Source organism: Dermacentor albipictus, chromosome 1 (assembly GCF_038994185.2).
Source record: "Dermacentor albipictus isolate Rhodes 1998 colony chromosome 1, USDA_Dalb.pri_finalv2, whole genome shotgun sequence".
Classification (NCBI taxonomy): Eukaryota; Metazoa; Arthropoda; class Arachnida; order Ixodida; family Ixodidae; genus Dermacentor; species Dermacentor albipictus.
The window spans coordinates 287,080,653-287,104,140 of NC_091821.1; the positions used below are offsets into that span (position 1 = coordinate 287,080,653).

A 23,488-nucleotide genomic window follows, 5' to 3' on the forward strand; every position below is an offset into this window, starting at 1 on the left:
GGATTGAAATTTAATGTTAGAAAATCAGGTGTTATGGTACTCAATGAAAACAGTGAACAGACAGTGGAGATACAGGGCCAAGAAATACCTCGGGTAACAGAATATAAATACCTTGGTATATGGATAAACGAAGGCAATGGATATATGGAAACACGGGAAAAAGCCATAACAGTAAAGGGGAAGAGAAATGCAGCCATTATGAAATTCTTCCCAATCCACGTCTCTGAATACCTCCTGTAAACACGCTGTCAATAGCATTGGAGAGATCGTATCTCCCTGCCTGACGCCTTTCTTTACTGGGATTTTGTTGCTTTCTTTATGGAGGACTACGGTGGCTGTGGAGCTGCTAAGATATCTTTCAGTGTTTTTACATACGGCTCGTCTACACCCTGATTCTGTAACGCCTCCATGACTGCTGAGGTTTCGACAGAATCAAACTCTTTCTCGTAATCAATGAAAGCTATATAGAAGGGTTGGTTATATTCCGCACATTTCTCTATCACCTGATTGATAGTGTGAATGTGGTCTATTGTTGAGTAGCCTTTACGGAATCCTGCCTGTTCCTTTGGTTGACAGAAGTCTAAGGTGTTCCTGATTCTATTTGCGATTACTTTAGTAAATACTTTGTAGGTAACGGACAGTAAGCTGATTGGTCTATAATTTTTGAAGTCTTTGGCGTCCCCTTTCTTATGGATTATGATTATGTTAGCGTTCATCCAAGATTCCGGTACGCTTGGTGGCCAGTTTTTCTATAACAATCTGCCCACCATCTTTCAACAAATCTGCTGTTACCTGATCCTCCCCAGCTGCCTTCCCTTTTGCATAGCTCCCAAGGCTTTCTTTACTTTTTCCGGTGTTACTTCTGAGATTTCAAATTCCTCTATACGATTCTCTCTTCCATTATCGTCCCGGGTGCCACTGGTACTGTATAAATCTCTATAGAACTCACCGTCTCGAACTATCTCATCCATATTAGTAATGATATTGCCGGCTTTATCTCTTAACGCATACATCTGATCCTTGCCTATTCCTAGTTTCTTCTTTACTGCTTTTAGGCTTCCTCCGTTCTTGAGAGCATGTTCAATGCTATCCATATTATACTTCCTTATGTCGGCTGTCTTATGCTTATTGATTAACTTAGAAAGTTCTGCCAGTTCTATTCTAGCTGTAGGGTTAGAGTCTTTCATACATTGGCGTTTCTTGATGAGATCTTTTGTCTCCTGCGATAGCTTACTGGCATCCTGTCTAGCGGAGTTACCACCGACTTCTATTGCCCACTCCTTAATGATACCCATAAGATTGTCGTTCATATCTTCAACACTAAGGTCCTCTTCCTGAGTTAAAGCCGAATACCTTTTCTGTAGCTTGATCTGGAATTCCTCTATTTTTCCTCTTACCGCTAACTCATTCACCTTCAGCACCATCACCTTGTTATTAAGTATGTGATAGCCACACATTTCAAATTAATTGGTTAATTGGTTGTGAATTAATTTGAGGAGTAGCACAAGTCGTGAGAGCGTGGCTGAGATTTTTATTATCAATATTCACTCTGTTCTTAGGGATCCATTCGGTACATTGGGTGCACAAGTGTTGTTATCCGGGGACCCTGGTCATTATTTATTATTTATTAGTTACCTGCATCGCCCCGTAGGGCATTACAGCAGGGAGGTTACAAACTTGAATGAATACATCAACAAATTATTTCAACGCTTGGAAAAAAGCATCATTGTAAGTGATGTATACATTGCTCGATGGCAAACTGTTCCAATCTCGAACAGTTCTAACAAAGAAGGAATAACGGATGACGTCATCCCTACAAAAAAATTCCCTGACCTTCAAACAGTGGTCAAGTCGCTTAGTTATATAGTGTGGTGCTTGGATATATTGTTCACGGTTTATACCTGGTTTAGAATAATAAATATCGTGGAAAAATTTAAATCTGATAGGCCTTCTATGATCCTTCAGCTCATGCCATTTAAGTTTAAGTTTGCTTTCTGTCATGCTAAGCTGCCGGCTATATTTACCAAGAACAAATCTAACTGCCCTATTCTGGATTTTTTCTAATTTATTTATAAGCTCAGATGTGTGTGGGTCCCAACAAACACATCCATATTCAAGTATTGAACGTACATGACTGAAATACAACTGCATCTTTAAGTTTCTTGGTAAATGACTAAAATTGCACCGCAAGAATCCCAAAACTGATGCTGCCTTATTTCCGATATAGTTAACATGCTTGTTCCATCATAAATCAGAAGTAAAAAACACACCTAGATATTTAAATTCCTTGCTAATATTTAGAGTTGAATCATGAATTCTATACCTATACTGATGATTAGCTCGTTTCCTTGTGAAGGTGATGTGAACACTCATATTTATATTTAATGACATATCCCGGCGCACACGCCAATCTGCTATAGTGTTTAAGTCAACTTGCAGGATTTGTGAATCGGAAATGGCATCTACGACTCTATAAACAACACAGCATCGGCAAACATCCTGAATGAAGACTATACCAGCTGAAATATCATTAATATACAACAAAAACAATAATGGCCCCAACACTGAGCCTTGGGGAACTCCCGACATAACTGATGCATATTGCAAAGATATACTGTTCAGGACCACAGCCGTTTTCCGCAATGAGAAATGTTCGGCAATCCACGTATTATTTTGCCATCAAAGTTATAAGCTTTTAATTTGGAGAGTAGGAGACTGTGCGACTACATCAAACGCTTTACTGAAATCTAAGAAAACGGAGTCCACAACTTGTTGCTTATCAACTGCCGAGGCTAAATCACAAATAAACTCTACCAACTGTGTATTGCAAGATAAACCACGCCTGAAACCATGTTCGCTGGGGCTTAGAAGATTATGTTTAGTTAAATCGACCATAACACAACTGTACATTAAGTGCTCCATAATTTTGCAGGTTATACTAGTTAAGGAAATGGGCCTGTAGTTCTGAACGGAGTCATGCACCCCGCTCTTATGTATGGGCACGACTCACGCTAATCCAATCATCAGGCATGTCAATTTCATTGAGGGACCTCTGGAACATCCGGGCGAAATAAAAGCATTACGCGTCCGCACAATTCCGCATGATAGTGGCAGGAATGTCAACAAGGCCGCATGCCTTAGCCTGGTTCACACGTTTTAATAATTTACAGATACCATCGACACAAAAGGTTACTTCTGGCATGTGGTCTATTTCAGCAGGTAATTGAAAACAGACAGTACATGAGCTAGACGGCAAAAACGCAGCTGAAAAATAACGGCTAAAAATTTCAACTTCAGACTCATTATCATGAATAATTGTTTCCTCATTTTTCAAAGCAGGTATTGGTCTGCTGTCGTTGCCATTACGCTTCACATAACTCCAAAATTCTTTGGTATCCCTGACAAGTCTTTCTCCTAGATTAAAGAAGTAAAAGTCCTTAGCGATGTTGGACTTTTGCTATAATTCAGTTTTTGTTGCTTTCAGCAAGGCCAAATGCTCTGGCAAATTAGATGCCTTGTATTTTTTTATTATTTCGTTGCTGTCTTCGAACAAGGGCACGTTTTTTGCCGCAATTGAACACTCACAAAAGGAAGACACATAAAGACAACACGGGCCGCCCATGTTGTCTTTATGTGTTTTTCTTTTATGAGTGTTCAATTGCGGCAAAAAACAAGTCTTTTAGCAAGCACCAACTAGGCCAACAAGCAGTTCTGTTGCAACTCTGTGTTAAACCAGGGTTTGTCTTGAGCTCGCCTTCTTGATATAACTCATGATGGGACAAAAGCTTCACATAGTTCAAACAATTTCAGTTTGAAAGTATTCCACAGTTGTTCCATATCTAGATTATCTGCGAGTGCATCAAAAGTTGGAAAGCAACGACTCGAAAGCAGCGTTAATTGCCTCGTAGTTGGCCCTGCTATAGGCATAATTCTTTCAACTAGGTGTTTTTGCAACCTTCACATACAGAACTGATAAATCTGCTAGGACAACGTTGTGATAGCTGAAACCTGGCAGCACCCATACATTGTATTCAACATCAGGTACGTCACAGAGCAAAAGGTTGATTATGTGACCTGTTCCGTCAGTGCGCGATGGCCCGTGCACATACTGATAGAAAGTGTTCTGATCTAAAATATCAAAGAAAGTTGAGTATAGGCTCCCTCGAGCAGTATCCCTTGGTTCCCCAGCTGACCAGTCAATATCCGGAAGGTTAAAGTCCCCCCCCCCGCCCCCCCTAGAACAAGGCATTCCTTGTTAATAGTTCCAAGAAAATCGGCTAAATGAACTAGTGGTTCCACAGAAGGACCAGGAGGACTATAAAATGACCCAAGAACAATTGCTTTCCCATTCGGTAGCCTTACTTTACAAAAAATCGATTCAGTTTCATTATCCGGAAATTCCATTTGCACGCTTGGGATACTATTATGGACAAGAATAAACACCCCTCCGCCACGTGCATAGCGGTCTCAACGAAAACACTCGTACGTGTGCGGAAATACTTCAGTTCTTGCGATAGTCGGGTCAAGCCAAGATTATGTTCCCAAAACAGTGGTCGGTTAGATGGTTCGAAGAAAAAAGTGAAAAATCATCAACTTTATTTTTGACACTGCGGCAGTTGATGAACAGAACGCCGACGGATCACATCGCAGCATTAACAGTACTTTCTCATTGCTCCCGTGCAACGCCGGCTTTACTGACCCATTGAAAGCGCCTGCTCCCCAAGTGAAGCGTATCAAACTTCAGAACTGGTTTCAAGCCTTCGCTGTTTTGTTTGGCATATGGCCATAATTTCTTTATCACGGACAGTACAGGAAAAGTCTTCAGATATAGCAACGTTCGATCCCTTGAGCTTGAATGCTTTTGCAAGCACGGCTCGGCGGTCTTTCAAAGAATTGAAACGAACAATGATGGGCAGATTTTTTCCTTAGCAGAATTTACCCAGCCTGTGTGCATCTTCAATAGCTAACGAAGGCAATTCAAGCTTTGCAGTGCACTGACTTATGATGAGTTCCTTAGACTGGGCTGCCGTCTCATTGGCATTAGAATCCGCCAAGCCATAAAAAAGCAAATTATTGCACCTCCCACGATTTTCCAAGTCGTCCAATTTTTTAATCATGCCTGCCAAAGAATCATGATCTTGTTGCTGCTGATCTTCAACGTTACCCAAAGTTTTTTCAATTGTGTCGATCTTTGCTAGCTTAGTTTCCAATGAAAGAAGCCGAGCTTTAATGTCGGTAACGTCTGCGGTGAGCTGCGATAACTTGGAAAGTATTGCACTTTGACCATTTAACAGTTCTTAAATTTGTTCAGCAGTTGGTGGACCTAGGTTACATTCAATATCTCCACAACAAAGCAGCAAAATAAGTAGATAAAATGCTGGGCTACGAAAAAGTGAAAAATGCCGCTTGACATGCACACGATTCGACAACACAGAACCGCATCGCCGATAGGAAAAGGTAAGATAAAGCGTTTGGGGTGGAACCTGCAAAATGTAGCGCGGCGCTTTCAAAGGGTACAAAGAGCCAACCTGCGTGAGCAGTAGAAAACTTGTAAGGGTCACCGCCATCTCGCCTGTTCCACGCCCCATCGTCACAGTGCTGCTCCGGTGGTTTTGTAGCTGAAACTTGACAGCGTCAACGCCCACTTGGCAAAGCTGCAAGCTTGGAATCGGTAAATGTTCAAATTCGTCACCGGCTGGATACTGTTGTAGCTCGAAGGCCTTGAACAAATCTGTTGAAGATGAAGAACCGCTGTCGACCAATTCCAGGCATATGTCGTCAAGCAGTAATCCGTGAGAAAGGACTGCCATGGAAAAGTTCGCCAAAAACACATGCGTGAGCAGTAGAAAACTTGTAAGGGTCACTGCCATCTTGCCGGGTTTCTCAACCCTTGAGGCAACAAGTTTTACGTGCTCCACTCAATTACATTAAAAGATACTGACTGGCTAAGTCAGTGGCCAGAATGCCTGTTGTTCCAATGAAATGTTGTACTGGATGCCATGTCGTGCAAAAGAGAAAATCTCCTAAGGAGTCAGTGAAAAATATGGCCCATGTGCAATATTTCCACAGAGGTGGTTAAACAGCTCACAGAAATATGATGCAGTGACGTGATTTAGGAGGTTGAGCTTTTGCATTTTCTTAACATAAAACAAATTTCTTATTGCTAGTGTGCTTATCTGTTGAATGCATTTAATTCTGTAGTGTGTTTTAGACTCATTGACCTTGGAAAAGAAAACCAGTCATTATTATTTGCCACTGTAAACAACTTCACTTAAGGTGCAGAAACTGTGAATCGTCGAAACGTGTTTTAAGTGCCATGATCACGATACGAATATGAGGCACATGGTTGTCAGAGGCTCCGGTTTAATTTTCACCACCTGGGGTTCTTTTAACGTGCATCCTAAGCAAGATAACTTTTTAAATTTTTTTTTTGAACATGCCTTACTGGCCCTTCGACAGGGCATTGAGTAAAAGGGGTAACAAAAAGTGCAAAGTAACTTGTCATTGTACAAACATACGGCTCAAATTTGCAATTTAATACAAAGAAAAGGAGAGGAATCGATGATAATGTGGTATGACGGCAAATATAAGGTTGGCCGAGAAAAAGGATAACGCGAAAAAAAAAAAATATTGGCTGGCATTATACGTATGGCAAAACTGCACACAAGAACTATAAAGTATACCAATCACAATGAGAACAGTAAAAAGAAAAGAAACTACAACCAAAGATAGACTGCCAAATATGCGGATTCTAGGCGCAGGAACAGTTGGCAGGGTTTCAAAGGCGCACAATCATAGCGCATGATAAAAATGCAGGAACTAATTGCGTGCACAGTAAAAACATTTATCATTATAGAAAGTGCAGTCGGGCACAAAGTGGGATACTGAAAAAAATAAATAGAAAAACACATGCAGTGGTACAAAAATGACGGATGCCTTTGGTCTTAAAACTGTCAAAATAACAAATAAATAAATACATGGGTGGTATACAGAACATGGCACCGGAAGTAAAACAAAATTGGAACTAGTGGCAAGTTTTTATTGCGAAACGAAAGAGTGCAGAAGTTGACGGAAACTATCCTGGTCTGGTTCGGATGTGATGTTGTCTGGAAGATCATTCTACAAACGTATGGCGCGAGGAAGAGCAGATGAGTTGAAGGCGTGAGTTGACCCATATAATTGCGTGAAACTTAAGTGATTATGCAACCGACGTGATATAATGAAAGGAGCATCAAGGTGAAGTGGGAAATGTCTGTTGCTGTATGCGTATTTCTGAAAAAGGCATAAAAAGGCAATGTCGCGACGAGCACTAAGGGGTTCAAGTGAAAGATTGAGCTTAATTTGTGTTATGCTGTTATGGTTGTCATAATTGCGTGAAAGGAAACGGGCAGCCCTATTCTGAACCGCTTCAAGCATGTTAATTAAATATTTGAGGTAGGGGGACCAGATAGATGCGGCGAATTCAAGCTGTGGGCGAACAAAGGTGTGATAAGCTAGTTGACGAACGTTAGTAGGACAGTTATGTAAATTTCGACATAAATATCCTAAAGATTTTGGAGCTTTTGCGCATATGGTGGTAATATGGTGAGACCAGGAGAGGTTGGGTGTGAAATTAATACCAAGCTACCTATAAGATGATGCCTGCGACTGTTGGTAATTGTTAATGGTGTAGCAGTAGTTGGAAATGTTTTGCTTGCGTGTGAAGGCGATTATTTTGCATTTTTCTGTATTCAGTGACATAAGCCATTTTTCACACCAGTTGTTTATGCGGTAAAGGTCGTTTTGCAGCATTAAGTGGTCGTCGACACAGGTTATTGGACGATATATGATGCAATCATCAGCAAAGATTTGCATGCAGGAAGAAATGTTTTTTGGCAAGTCGTTTACGTAGATTAAAAACAATAAGGGGCCGAGGACGCACCCCTGTGGTACGCCCGAAGTTACTTGAGAAAGGAAGGATTGGAAATTGTTAATAACCGTGAACTGCTGGCGGAGTAAAAGGAAATTACGGAGCCAAGATAAGGTTAGCGAGTCTAATCGAAGGGCAAATTAGAAATCAGATGGCAATGGGCGATGCGATCAAATCCTTTTGAGAAATCAAGAAAAATACAATCAGTCTGGAGGTTATTGTTCATGTTGCAATGTAGTTCTGTACTTAATTCTAGTAGCTGCATTTCGCAAGAGAAACCTTTCCTGAGTCCGTGTTGGTTGTTAAAAAAGAAATTGTTAGATTCTAATTGTTGGTAAACATGAGAAGTGATTATGTGTTCAAGAAGTTTGCAGCAGATGCAAATTAAAGAAATTGGACGGTAGCTTTCGGGAGTATGTTTATCACCTGCTTTAAACACAGGCACTATTTTACCAATTTTCCAATCGGAGGGAAGTTGACCTGTCGCTAAAGATTGCCTGAAAAGGTGGTATAATATGTTAGCAGAAACGGAGACAGTGTACTTACGAATTTTAGAGTTAATATTGTCAATGCCGGCTGAAGTGGATAATTTAAGGTTTTTAATTAGAAGTATTATGCCCTCGGCAGTTATTTCGATCGGTTCCATATATGGGAAGTCAAGATCGGGTATATATGGAACGTCAAAATGGTCTTCCCGGGTGAAAACAGATGAAAAGGATGTGTTAAGTGTTGAGGTGCAATGACTGTCTGAAAGTGGAAAATGTTTGTCGTCTAGTAAAGATATCTGTTGCGGATCGTGTTTGGGGGATACAAGTTTCCAAAACTTCTCAGAGTTAGATTTCAAAAGGGAAGGTAAATCACTAGAAAAATATTTTTGTTTAGCAGATTCTACTGTGGAACAGTAAGTGATCAGAAAATCTTTGTATGCCTTCCACGTGGAAGGCGTGCCATGTCATTTTGCTGTGCGGTATAAATGTTTCTTTTTGTTTCTAAGCTGCTGGAGAGATTTTGTGAACCAGGGGTTTGATTTATCGTTTTTAAATATGATTAGCAGGATGTACTGATTTGCTAGCGCACACAATTTGTCTCGGTAAAGCACCCAGTTGTCTTCGATGGGACGACTGTCAAAGGATGGTAGGAATGTGTCAATGTAGAAGGTTTCGAGTTCGGCATTAATTTTGCTGTAGTTGGCTTTACTGTAATCGCAAATTTTTTTGCTGTTGGTGCCGGAACATTAAGGGAAACTTTAAAGAGTTTGCGACCACTAAAACCATCCATGTGTAATAGGGTACCTATGGTTTCAGGAGCCGTCGTAAGGATTAGGTCAAGGATGTTTGAACCGCGTGTGGGTTGATTCACTATTTGAAGTAACTTAAAAACTAAGGTTAGGTAGATAAATTCTGTGGACATGCGGCAGGGGGAAGACAACTGGTTCCAGTCTATTGCAGGAAATTTAATATTGCCAAAGATGTAAATGGTATTGATGTGACATAACTTGATAGCCTCAGTGATGCTACTGCGCAGTTCACAAATGAATGGCTACAGTCAGGAGGTCGGCAACAATTGCCGATGAGCAGAGTGGAAAACTTGGTTATGTAGGCCACCCAGATAATTTCTATGTTAGAGTGTGCATTGATTACATATGATTGTAGAGTATTTTTTATTGCTGCAAGAAGAACATCTCTGCCACGCCTATTTGTACGATAATTTCGGTATATATGAAAATCTTTACGATCAGGCAGAATTTCGCTATCGGTGATGTCAGGGTATAGCCACGTTTCGGTAAGGGCAAGTATGTCGCAGTCGCTGTCGTCAAGGGAAGAACAAACCAAATCCCGTTTCGGTAGTAGGCTGCGGATATTACAAGATATCGATCATGAGGAAATGGCTTGATGTGACTCAGCTTTATTCCAATCTTGCATGCACGTGTTAAACTTTAGCTATCTGCTAGCTAGAACAACTGAGTCAGTGTTGATATCATATATGTAGGTGTTTTTGTTAATATACAGACGGTTGAGTGATACTTTGAAAGGCATGTTTTGGGTTTAGGCAAAACCCCCCAATTTTCGCCTTGCTTGTCGTGTCGGTGGAGAAAAATCTTCGCTGATGGAAAATGTCGTTCCTTTTAATTTTCGTGCCGAAGACAAAATCTGCTGCTTGTCTTTGAAGAAGGTTAGTTTTGCGATAATCAGTCTGTTTTTTCCTTCGGTCAATTTGCCGAGCCTGTGAACACGCTCGAGTTGTGAACTAGTGGTTGTTATTTCTAATTGTTCAGAGCAAAAGCTTATTATTTTTTCCTCGGCCTTGGCCCATTCTTCTTCCACACTCTCTTCAATGCCAAAAAAAAGAGAAGATTTGATCGTCGCTGCCTGTTTTCAGCATCGTCGCAACGAGACGTAATTTCTGCCAACTCATCTGAAACCTTGACCAGGGCGTCGTCAGTAGGACCTTCGGTGTTTCGCTGCAACGCAATTGTTGTCTCGAGGGCAGGGACTTTAGCGTTAAGTAACTTGATCTGATTTTTAGCCGTTTCTTGCTCGTCACTTACTTCCTTCAGATGAACTAACATTGTAGCATGATCAGCTACTAGTTTGTCAATGCTTTTTAAGGCCGAAGCAAAGGCATCAGCTTCCGCTTTACTCTTGGGGCCTGGGTTCGATTCAACATTGCCCGACAGCATAAGCAATATGTTTAGGATGTCTACCCTTCGTTGTTCCTAGAGGGGCTAGTCACTAACCAGAACACTTGATAATCACCTCTTCATTCTCCAGGATTGCTGTATCACATTAAAGAAGTGAGCTTGCATTTCTGTTTTTAACTTTCTTTGCCCACCTTCCTGTACTTCTGCCTGGCTTGGTCAGCTCCTTGTGAAGTAGGCGTTTCCTCACTATTAGAAAAAAAAAAAATGTTTCGTGGCACCATTTTCGTGTGGATACTTTAATGCCCCATGCTTTAACCTAGTTGAGCACAGTCGCAAACACAAAAGGCGCTCATTGCACATGGTGCCAGCTTCTTTGGTTGAATGGAAGTGCTGCGCCAATTGTGCTATCCTGTGCCAAAACTTTGAGTTGCGCCAGCCTACTCTGAAACACAAATTTTCAATGCAGTAATTAAATTGAGTGGGCGTTCACTGGTAACCCCACAGCCATAGCCGTGTGTTGGTGCTACTATGGACGTATTGTCAGCTGTGATCGGCCCAGAGAGCTGCTACGCCTTCCGATTGGCTCAGGCATTACAGAATGTGACCACATCCTGAATAGCACTCCTGAGCACCAAGGCAAGTAGTTTAAGACGTGGCATCTGTAGTGTGGCCGGCACATTGTAACTTGGCCGTAGGGAAATGAATGTATTATGCATGTTTATAATCCTTACATATTCGCATACTATGCAGCTAAAGATAATTTGAATAGGTCCTCTTTTTATAGGGTAGCCATGAAGATAAAATGGGCTATCAATTAAATGAATAAATTGTATACCATCTGTTCAGCGTGTAGCCCGCTTTAGTTTCACTGATGCATTTTAGTGCTTGCTTGTATGCCCTTTCAGTAAATCTGTGCCAATTAATGGTGAACGCCGTGCATGTAACATTAAAAGTCTATTTCTTCCATGCACCATGTCCTGTCGCTGTTTTGACAGTGTTGCATGGTGTTGCATGGTGACAAATAATCTGCTTCCTCTCGTGAAACTTCGTCACCACAAATCTCAAGTTGCAACAGCGATTGTCATTCAAATTTGGATTCTGTGTTTACTACATTTTCTGCACAACTGTATGATGCCAAATCAGACTTTTCCCACCACAGAAAACATGCCAGGGATATAAAGTCTTGGTTTTAGTCATTGTTTTAGTCAATTTCAGCTGCCAAATGGCAGGCATAAAGAAAATGCGAATGGCAGGAACTACTCATGGCAACGATGTTCACGCTACGACTGGTGTGAACTGGTGTAAAAAATGTTGCCATCTTAGTGGTTTGGGCCGATAGAGCATGGGGTGTAGGAGTTGAGGAGGACGTCGGGATGAAAACTTGGGAGGTTTATTTACATTATGTACAGTGAGCCGACCAAGAAATTAACAGTCGTAGAGTCATTACGGGCCGGCAGCAACGGATGCTGCGGCCCGTCGCAAGAAGTTCCGAGAGAGATGAATCAGGGAATGCTCTAGGAATGCTCCCGGTCTGCGTCTTTTAAGCCCTTCGGTGTCGATAAGACGTGTCACGTTTGGCCAGTGGGAGAGCCCGCTCAGGTGACGCCATTTTCGGCCAATGGTAGGCGCCCGTGCGATGGAGTCACACCTGGCGAAGAGAGTCGCTGCTCGGTTGTTTGTCCGAGGGCTTTCTTCTCCCTGCGGTCTTGCCTTGCTGACTTGCAATGCGCCGTCACCATATAGGGTAGGGGGCGACGACGTCAGGTTGTCACGGTGCATCATAGCCGTCTTTCTTCGGGACCCACTTTACCCCCAACAGTGCCAGGACGGAAGAGTCCATTCCCTTCACTTTCGGGAAGAGCCAAACAGTGAATAGCTCCACCGGCTGCACACGAAGTGGGGTCCGCCAACTTGTTTGCACGTGCCGTGCCTCAGGAATGTGGCATCCGTGTTTCTGCGCTCCTTAATTGGCTGTGGCGCGATTCGATGTGGTCTGGGGAACTCGAAGTAGGCTCAGGAAACGGCCCCGTATCCAACAGGGGCAAGGCCGTGGATACAACGGCGCTTGTCCAAAAAATTGGTCTTCGACTGTATAGCCTGTGATATTAGGTGTGTATGCAGAGCGAAACACCAGTGATCTTTGTCTCCTCTTTTGCCAAAAAAAATCAAGTGCTTTTTCCTGTGAGAGAGGGGTAAAACTGTCAAACATGCAATGACCAAGTAACTTCACATATATTTTGCAACTTGTTAACCGGCTCTCCGAGTAAAATGTTGCCAAAAATAAAAAATAACCGTTTGCTTTACATGAACGGCACTCTCTCTATATTGATGGGCGTTGGTCATGCACATCATGGGTGCTTTGTTAATTGTGCATTAATCATTATTTAGGTATAATTTGCCTTTATTAGGCTAGTTTATCGATATGGCGTCAATGCTGCTAAAAAGATATCATTAGAGTTAAATGGAGTAATAGGAAAGGGTGATTTATCTTCAGTAAGTATGAAAAAGAAGAATCACCATCCCATTTATTGCAAACAACAAGAAAATTTGTGAACGATGAGAAATGACCGATAATGACATCAAAAGCCCAACCTGTTGGCATTGTACTAGTTTTTTTTTTCTGGTGGCAAAGAACATTTGCAAAAAAAAAAAGAAAAAGTAAAGCCAGTTCCATGCAGTGAAAGCTGTCAAAACAGCGAAGCTCGTGGTCGTTCTCTCATGTTTGAACTTATGTTTAGCGTGATTTTCATGAAGGTCTTTTGTCTCGTTGTTTTGCTAGATTCGAGCTTCGTTTTTGTTGGGTTTTAGGCTATTGTTTTGCTAGACTCCAAGGAACGACTGAAGGTGCGGTAGGTTTGCCATCTCTGTGTGTGCCATCTTCTTCACCCTTTTCACAGCCCGCACGAGCTCGGTGTTGGTCCGGTAGCCGAGGTACACATAATCTGCAAGAACCCTCTTCATTTCCCCTTCTGCGAGAGGGGCTACCAAAGTGTTGAGCTTGTGAACTTCCTTGGTTGAATATAATAACCTAATTCTGGCAGGTGCAACCTGCAGAGTTTCCTCAGTGGTGATGAACCTACTTTTGAGCAGGGCAATCTCCTCTGGAAGCAATGCTCTCCCATCTCCGATCTGTGTGACGATGGTAGGCTTGCGCTTCCCGTTCTCGATCCGCGGCGGTAGTGGCTTCTCTCCGCTGGCGCTTTGCTTGTGCTTCTCGCTGTCGAAGCTTGGAATTTGCGTGGCATTGGTGCCACTGTCGTGCGAGCTGCCGCTGCCACTTGCGCTGAGCGGAATCCATAGCACGAAAGGGCGTGCACAAGCGAAACACTTGCTCCTATACCCTTTCCTCCCCCCCCTCCCCCAGTGCATGTTCCGATTGGTCTGCTCCGATGCTGGCAGGGCCCTGCTCCTAACCTCGGCACGCCCTCTGGCAGTGAGCTCCGGAACCTGCCCCCCTTGCGTGACACCGGACAAACAGCGAACGCTCGACTTGGAACAGCTCCGCTGTTAATAGGCGATCACAGCTTGTTTGTGCACCTGAAATTGCAGCGGTCTCAATCGTAAATGTCGTCAATGGGCTTATTTCATCGCTTGCGAATAAGCAGCCGCGCTCTTTCCCTGACACAATGATTACTTCTGGCATGTATCTTTAGTCCTTATTGAATGCGAAGCTGTGGTTATAACGTGCGTAAGATGTGCAGTTTACTAAGCGACAAGGTTTACGTTTGACAATGCTAATATTGCTAGCACAGGGGTGCATTGTCACGGGGTATTTTAAATGTTCTTTAAATGTATTCAGAAGAAATTTTAAATTTCTTCTGAATACAGCAAAGGCCATGCTTGTTGAAAGTTTACTTGGGTGTTTTCATAAATTATATGCTGTGTTGTTTGCACATCGGGCAAAACATTTTATGTGGCAGTAATGCTACTGTGTGAAAACAGTGGCTGTGTGTATGCCAGTATCTTTAATAGCTTTTTTTTTCTGTCATGCCTTACTGTTAAATTTCACAAAAGCTGACAAATATGCACATGGTCTTGTGTAGGTGACATCAGTTGTAGTTTTGAGATAAGTGTGGCTCTTGGTACTTGCAAGTTGCAAGACATCCTACATAACATAAGAAAAACCACAAGAAAACGACTCAGCATAAAATTTTGCTGGGTGCCTAGTCACGTCGGAATCGATGGCAATGAAAAAGCAGATGAATGTGGAGCGAAAGCTCGACATAAAAAAATCATCAAAGTAAGAATTCCTTACACAGACTACATTGGATACCACACATGTTATTAGCTTCATAAGAGAAACAGCTATCATTGAAAAACTATAAATGAGCCTATCCACAACTTCATATTGGGATACACCTCACCCACCTTCTCATATTTGAGAAGAAGACCGAGGTCTTTAGTTTGTTGGGATCCTCAGAGTCCTTGCCCAGACAAAGATATCGCTGAGGTGACCCAACTTAAAAAAAAAAATTTGACCTTGCGTTTGGCGCATGATAGCCTGAGTTGCTTATGCGCCATTAAACCCAACACAACACAACTTGCAAGTTGCCTTGAATGACTTGTAAACGCATGCAGAGTCCTTAGTGGTCGACCTCGAACTGCCACCTTCCACAACTCCGCTTGCTAATGGGGATTATTAAAGGGTCTCTCTGTGATTGATGTTCATAGGTTGCCATTGCATCATACTTGGTTTGTATGTAATGACGTTTCATGAATACTGGTAGTGCCATCGTATGTCGGTTCTTCGTTTGTCCATTCTTTGTTTCAACATGAAGTTTCTCGGATCATGATTGGCAGTGATGATCGAATGCAGCCGTGAAGCAGTGTAGGCCAGATGGACAGGGAATGTTTATAGCTAAACATTTACATGCAAATAGATGACAGATAAAGCAAATGAATTATAACTTGGAACAATAGAGCAAGCAGTGTCTTGCTCTTCTACTATCTCAATGGCTGTTAGAGCCTAGACTACTGTACAGAGCTTCGTTGATTGATCAGCAATCCGGATTTCAGCCCGGACTCCTTTTTACATACATTTTATCGAGCCTCACTGCTCTATCAGCAATCTTTATTTCAGCCCAGACTAAGGGACAGTATATCGTCTTAATATAGCTCAGACAAAGAAAAAGAATGATAAGGCGGTTGACCTGTCCTACAGATGCAAGTGCCAATGAGAGTCGAAACTATTTTCTTTCTACAACTACTTTCCCTTCCACATTTATACATAGTCGTGGCTTCAGCGACAAACGCTAGGCACGCACAATTTATTGCCCGGCCATTTCAAACTTAGATGGCGTTCCTAACCAGCAAACAGTTCAAGAGATTGACGTAGTAGTTCTGCGGAAACCCACAAGGTGGAGAGGAGTAATGAATAAAGGGAAAATCAGACATCCACCCGTTCGTAGCAATTGCTACATAGAAAACCCATGTACCCATGTTGTCGACAAATTCGACTTCGCCCTGCCATCTGCTAGCCGCCTGGTTAGCTTAGATGGTAGAGCGGCTGCCCTGGAAAGGCGGTGGTCCCGGGTTCGAGTCCCGGACCAGGACGAATTTTTCTTCAACTATGAGGCTTTTCTTTCGAGGAACCCGTATGGGTTTCCTATGTAGCAATTGCTACGAACGGGTAGATGTCTGATTTTCCCTTTATTCATTACTTCTCTCCACCTTGCAGGTTTCCGCAGAACTACTACGTCAAACTCTTGCCTTTGCTTCGTGTTGTCGACAAATTCGACTTGGCCCTGCCATCTGCTAGCTGCCTGGTTAGCTTAGATGGTAGAGCGGCTGCCCTGGAAAGGCGGTGGTCCCGGGTTCGAGTCCCGGACCAGGACGAATTTTTCTTCAACTATGAGGCTTTTCTTTCGAGGAACCTGTATGAGTTTCCTATGTAGCAATTGCTGAACGGGTGGATGTCTGATTTAACCTTTATTCAGTTCAAGAGATGGTGTCTTAACTCCGTGTACACCAGTCTCACTCGATGTTTGCTCGTGGTGACAAATTATGACCAATGGAATCCAAACTCGGTGTTTACAAGACCACGTCTTCCGAATGCATTCTTCGCACCCATACCGCGCCTCTATGGCGCTCACTGTGACATGTCACTTGGCACCATGCAGGCTTTTCTTAGCACTTGAAAACAAAAGAAAGACCAAGTGGTTGCCAATCTTGGACCCCCGCCCCATACGCATAGCACATGGTCAATATTGTGAAGCCAGTCCAAACCTCGGCGGTGTCTCTAGCCAGCAAAGGACTCTGGAGCTGGTGCTGCAACACCACATTTAGCAGTCTCACTGAAGGTTTGCCTGCATGGGCAAATTATGACTGTTGGCGGAATTTGAACTCTATGCTTACAAAACCACATTTTTGGAATCATTCTCTGCATCCATACTGCGCTCCTACGGTGTGCCGCATTTTGATGAAGTTGAAATGCAAAAACGCTCTTGTACTTAGATTTACGGGCACGTAAAAGAACCCCAGGTGGTTCACATTTTTGGAGTGCCCCACTACGGCGTGCCTCATAATCATGTGGTTTTGGCACGTAAAACCCCATAATTTAACTTTTTTCCCTCACGTTGTGCTTTGCAATTTGTCACCCAACACCGCGCAGGCCTTCTGACCACTCAAAAACAAAGAAAACCCAAGTTTTTGCCACCCGAATGTGTAGGGGAGTGGACCCCTGCCCTGTGCACATGGGCAACTCGCAATGAAGAAGGATGCCAAATTAGGATGCCCAATTAGGATGCCTTGAATACAAACTTTTCTGCTGAGTCTAGCCTACACAGATGTGCACATGGTCTCGTCTTTCTTAGAAGTCGTCGAACAGGCTTGTTGTTGCAGATGACAGTCTGTTTTTTTCATTGGGGTTGGGCTGTGCTTTAAGATTTTAGTAGCACTGTTTGTAGGTATGAGGTCACAGGTTCAATTCCTTTTCATGGTAGCGCACTTTAGTGGGTGCGAAATGCAAAACTTTGCCAGCTGAATAAAATCAACCTGCAGCCTTACACGGATGGAAGGGCTGTGCCAATTATGCCATCTAGTGCCAAACCATCGAGCTGCACCAACCAGCGCCAAAACACTAATTTGAAATAAAGTTGCCAAATTTAGCAGTCTGTGTGTGTTCAGTGGCAACCACACAGCCAGATACATGCATTGTCTAGCACCAGTGGTGTAGCAACAGGGGGGGCCGGGGGGCCGTGGGCCCCGGGTGCAAGGGGCCAATGTGGGGGGGGGGGTGTCATATATGTCTGAAGACACCCCTCTTACCGCCGGCTACACCCGGGGAGGGGGGTGACACAAGACCCATGGGCCCCGGGTACCAGACGACCTAGCAACGCCACTGTCTAGCCCTTAGCTCTGCAATCCAAGCCTAAGCAATTTGTTGCAGCGTCGGCGTCATTGGAGTGTTGGGGCTGTAATTGTAACTAGGCCACAAGAAAATGGAAAACAGTTTTATGCTGCGCAATGCATTAAGAATGCTTTATAAAAGTGTTATGCATTTGTGTATATGGAAACCAACTAAAGGGGATTTGAACTGGCGCTCATTTCATGGGGCAGTTAGGAAGGCAAGCAGCACTGAATGAGTAAGGTCGTACAGCCTGCTCAGCGTGTAGCTTGTTAGTTTCGTTATACATTTTAGCACACGATTCTGTGCCATACAGTCAAACCTCGATATATCGAACACGGATATATCGAATTATTGCGTATATCGAACACTTTCTATATCACGTGGAAAATTGCATGCATTTTTAATTTTTTATTTCGAACGGGGCCGAATGTAAAATGGATATATCGAACTCCGACGCCCCAGACCAAGTGCGCTCTGTTGACAGGAGGCGAGCTTTCCCGCAACACTCTCGAAGATAGCGGCGGCGCGATGGGCGTTCCAGACTGCTGCGTACGATAGCTCCCACATCGGTTGCACCGAGGGCGCCATTTGAACGTAGCGGCGTACACACGCGGCGGCTTGGAGCCAGCCACGGCCGGTCTGGGCCGGTCTCGAGGGGAGAGGGGAGCGGGCGCTTCGCGCGCTTCTCTAAAAAAAAGCGCGCGCTCCCCGGCCGCGAGCCAGCCCGGGCGCGCCCGCGCCCCCGCCGTGCGCGCGTGTTCGAGGCGGCCGTGGAGCCAGTTGGAGCGCTTTGTCGGTGCTGAGCCACACAGCATGTGCATTGAGGATTTCGTTGGCGGTGACGACAGCACCGGAACAGTGGCGGAGTTAACAGACGTGGAGATCGCGGCAGAAGTGACTGCTGAGCGGCCAAACGAAGACGCTGCCGAGGCTGATCCAGCAAGCGCTGCTGTTGCCCCGCTCCCGACTGCAACTGAGGCTGTAGCTGCTTTGGCCGTTGTACGCCGCTACTGCGGTGCAATAGAAGGCACTGGACCGTCTCTTGTGGACCGTTTGGACTATGTTGAGGACGCCGTGGTCCAGCACGCGGTTGCCAATATGAAGCAGGCTACGCTGCTTCAGTACTTTCAGCGAACGAAATAAATACTTTGTTTGAAGCTTCATGTGAGTATCTATTGCGCCACGATTGGTTCATTGATTGATTTGTGCTAGTTTTTGACGCGTTTTCTACGTGATTTTATATATCGAATTCTGGCTATATCGAACTATTTACGATCACCGCGCTGTTCGATATATCGAGGTTCGACTGTATTTGTATATCTGTGTCGATTAATAGGCAAACGCCGTGCGTGTGACGTTCTGAATCTATTTCGCACATGCACCACATCCAGTTACTGGGATGATAGTGCGGCACACCGACAAACTACCTACTTGCTTTCATGAAACTTCTTGGTCTCAAACATTAAATGGCAACTGCAATTGTCATTTAAATTTGCACTCGGTACACTACTATCTGCCCGGACGCACCATACAAAATAAGGCTCTTGCTTCCGCAGAACACAAGCTAAGGATGTAAAGTTTCGTATTTAGTCAATTTTAGCAGCCAATTTGTAGTCGTAATTAAACGTTCAGTGAAACCGCAAACCTCTGAATCAGCGTTTGTGGCAATGATGTTCACGACGCAACTTGCGCAGATTGAGACCAAAAATTTTAATAAACTGCCGTTCAGTGCATCAAAATGTGGCCATGGCGGCCACATTTTAATGGGGGCGAAACGTGAAAACACCCGTGTACTTAGATTTAGGTGCACGTTAAAGAACCCCAGGTGGTCGAAATTTCCAGGGTCCTTTACTATGGCGTGCCTCATAATCAGAAAGTGGTTTTGGCACGTAAAACCCCTTAATTTAATTTTAATTTTTTTTGTTTTACATTGACTCTATGGAGCCCGGGGCGGAGCCATGAATAAGCCCGAATAATCGAGCTTATTAGATACATTGGTTGATGACGCAGACCGGAAAGCCAGTGAACATTTTTATACCCTTGTTGTTTTCAAAAATATCTTGGAGCTTTTTCTCGGAAAGCGATGTGAAATACTGGCAAACGTGCAATCACCAGTGCGTCACTTCACATTTATTCTGTGGTATTCTGCAGTGTTTAAGGTCTACAAAAATTAAATGTTACCAGAGGTGTTGACTGTACCTTGGTGGGTGTTGTTCATAGTGGCTGGCCACTGTGAATATTGCACGTTCATTGTGCATGAATACGTTTAATAGCTAAATTTATAAATTTACCTAATTGATGAGATGCCAGTGAAAAAGTTATGGATGACGTTAGCAAATGACCGATAACAGCATTTTAAACAACTTAGGATTCATGAAGACTTCCTTAATGAGAAAGAAAGCCCGTGGAATAAAATAAAATAAAACGCTGTGACTGTGACAACTCTTCTGCACACTGAAGATTGCATCAATATTTACGCAAACCTTGTCAAATAGGGTCACTGAAGGTCCCGATACAGTCTTTGACTGTGGGACCTTCTGTATGCTAAATACTTGTAATGTGACCCAACTTCTAATAATAAATTCTGATTCTGGAAACGGGTTGCGCACTTTTTTCTTGCCGCGTCAGCAGTTTTTGGTGCACATCTTCAGCCCCTATCAAACCCGAAGTAGTGCGGTTCGCTTTTCGAACCATTACGAGACCGTGGCCAAGGTTTGCACATTCGTAATATACACAGTGCACTAGATGACGACGTTTACGTCCGAGACCACCTATATTACTAGTGTAGGGACGCATTCTCACGAGGATTAAAATAATATTCCCAGGCTTTTTCTTGTCTTTTTTTTTTTTCGGAAGAAAGGATCTCACAAGACCTGGATAGCTATATACACTGTTGTCAGTCATTTCTCGACATTTTCCACAACTTTTGCATTGGCACCTTAATGAATTAGTAAAGTAATAAATATTAGTTCATTAAAATTAAATACTAATTGTTTGTTCATAATGAATTTTAAAAAAACTCGACTAGCATTAACACAGGCCTATCAACATAGAGTGGGCACTGTTCACGAAAAGCCCTTGGTCATTTTATTTTCTTAGCCACATTTGGTTGGCACATCCAGTATGTAACTCAATGGTGGTTTCTGAGAAACCTGTATGGGCTTCTTTTGCAGCTTCATGCCACAGTCAGGTGGTTGACAATTTTTCCCTGTCATGAATTTGCTCGCCTTGCAGGCTTCCACAGAAGTGATCTGGTGTAACTTAATATTGTTCTGCAAAGTCAAATATAAATATTTTTCATATGCCTGTGTTTCACTCATATTGACGTTTACCAAGCTGCTGCAAAACGGACAGTTCATGCTCCAAATTTGCTGCTCCCAGAGCTGCTCAAAAACTTCCTTGGCAGCCTTCATCCCTGCCTGCCCTGCAGTGCCTTTACCCTTTCAGTGTCTGGTCTTTTTTGGAACTGATGCACCTCCAACATTGAGTTTATTTCTTGGATATTATAAAACATACACAACAGTTTATTTTTGGGTATGCGGAAGGAGGAAAAAGTGATAGGTGTAATGGCTCACGGTTCTCTTGGTATGGCCCTCGCATTTGTATCTGACGCTAACGACATGACGGGGCAGAAATGCAAAATTGTACCAGTACTTCACTGCCACTGGAAGGTTTAATATTTTCAGTGTACCTTGTGTGTGAAGCCTTATTATTATCAGTAGGCTCCATGGCCTGCTTTTCAAGTTCGTTGCATTTTGATAAAGCACCTTAACCACATAAAAAGCTTGATTAGTTGGCGTGACTGTTGACCAGACTACGCCTAACCTTTCCCAGTCTTATGTTGGCACCTCATTAATTGTACATCTGTTCCCGTTTTTGCTGTTTTAATTTCAGGGTACATTAGGTACGTTCACGAGAGCAAGTACAAGAATTCCTCATCAGGTATGCATTTATTTTTTTCATGCTTGACCTGCTTGGGCAAGCATCATCCTTCAATCTATACCAATGCTAGGCAATTGCCTGATCTGGGTCTCCTCGATTATATGATAACTATATTTTTGTTGACCATACTGATAATCAGTGTTTGTTGTTGAACATCCCATAGCTCAAGCCAAAAGAACCTCTTATTTCAAAGTGCATGGAGAGAAGTGAGTGCGGAAACATGACATTGTTCAGTAAAATAAAAACACAGACAATTAATATGCTAGTAGTAAGTAGCAATATGAATTTCCTACTAGAAACAACATTGGTTCTTTCCCTAAATGTAACAAAGGGTACAGACTGTTCTAAAACATTAGGCAAGTTTTCAAAACGTTACTGGTGCATATTGGGCCACGTGTTTTTCATTGTTTTAATAGTTACTGCATAGTTTCTGTAAGAAGTTGTTATTCAAGACAAATCTAGTTTTGGGATACCTGTTTGGGATATCTTGTCAAATAAGTTTGTGGGAATAAGGCTGTTTATAGTTTTTGATAGTGTGACAATTAAGTGATAGGTAACCAGAAGAATAATTGGAAGGATTTTTTTTTTTTATTTACCATACCCTCAGGGCCAGAGGCATTATAGAGGGGAGTGGTACAAAAGAAAGTGTGGTACATAGGAAGTAAACAAAACGCAGCAATTAATATGAACAAAACACAATGCTAGAATACAAGAGGTTTCTTTCTATACATTGTTAGCTGCTGTGTCACAAAAAAGAAATTCCTGGTTATACAACGTTAGCTAAAGTTTCATGGAAAAAACTGTTATCAGTAGTATTTACGATATCAGTGGGAAAGTGGTGTCAATCTATACATGTGCGAGCAAAAGACGGAAAAATGCTTTGTGTGGCATTGATAGGTCCCAACTTAATGACAATAATCAGCATGCTGTGATACATAATGGGGTCCTGTAAAGAATTGCGTGTGCAGTGTAGGATGATGATAAATCCTATAAAAGAGTGCTGGACGTGCAATTCTACGTCGAACAGACAGCAAAGGAAGACCAAGATTGTTTCATGGAAGAAATGCTTGCAGTTCTATTATAATTAGAAAATATAAATCGAACTGAGTTATTTTGGACAAGTTCTAAGGCTGTTTTCAGGTTATCCTGGCCGGGATCCCATACAGAAGTAATGTATTCTAATTGAGGACATATTAGAGTTATATAGAGTAGGTGTTTTAGGTTAGAAGGTGAGCTAGTCAAGTTACGGTGCAAGCAGCCTAAATACGGTTAACGTTGTTAGTAACGTATTCGGTGTGAATTGACCATGATAGCTTTGTAGTTGCATGGACACCTAAGTACTTGTAAGAGTTCAATGTTTCTAAAGGAACGCTGTTTAAGTAGTTAGCGGCATGTTGTCGAAAAACACAAGATACATGTAGTACTTTACATTTGTTAATATTTAGTTCCATTAACCACGAGTTACGCCGGTTAGACATTGCGTTAAGGTCGAGTTGCAACCTGTTAACATCGGTTTCATTGGTAATGTTGCAAAAAGTAACAGTCATCAGTGAACAAGTGAACGTTAGAAGACAGTGTAGCAGGAAGGTCGTTAATATACCATATTTACTCACATAATGATCGCACTTTTTTGACAGAAAAATTGACG

General features: G+C 42.8%; 1 protein-coding gene and 2 non-coding genes across 8 annotated transcripts in view; all 3 read left to right on the forward strand.

Moving 5' to 3' along the window:
* LOC139054438 (WW domain-containing adapter protein with coiled-coil-like) overlaps nucleotides 1-23,488 on the forward strand; it is a 436,373-nt gene that overhangs the window by 50,021 nt on the left and 362,864 nt on the right. For all 6 annotated transcript variants that reach the window (XM_070531403.1, XM_070531406.1, XM_070531400.1 and 3 more), the window contains one exon: nucleotides 21,793-21,840. In XM_070531403.1, coding sequence (XP_070387504.1) covers nucleotides 21,793-21,840 — 48 coding nt within the window. The remainder of the gene's footprint in view (nucleotides 1-21,792; nucleotides 21,841-23,488) is intronic.
* TRNAS-GGA (transfer RNA serine (anticodon GGA)) lies at nucleotides 16,030-16,104 on the forward strand. The gene has a single exon. It is a non-coding gene; the product is annotated as a tRNA-Ser (tRNA).
* On the forward strand, nucleotides 16,311-16,385 carry TRNAS-GGA (transfer RNA serine (anticodon GGA)). The gene has a single exon. It is a non-coding gene; the product is annotated as a tRNA-Ser (tRNA).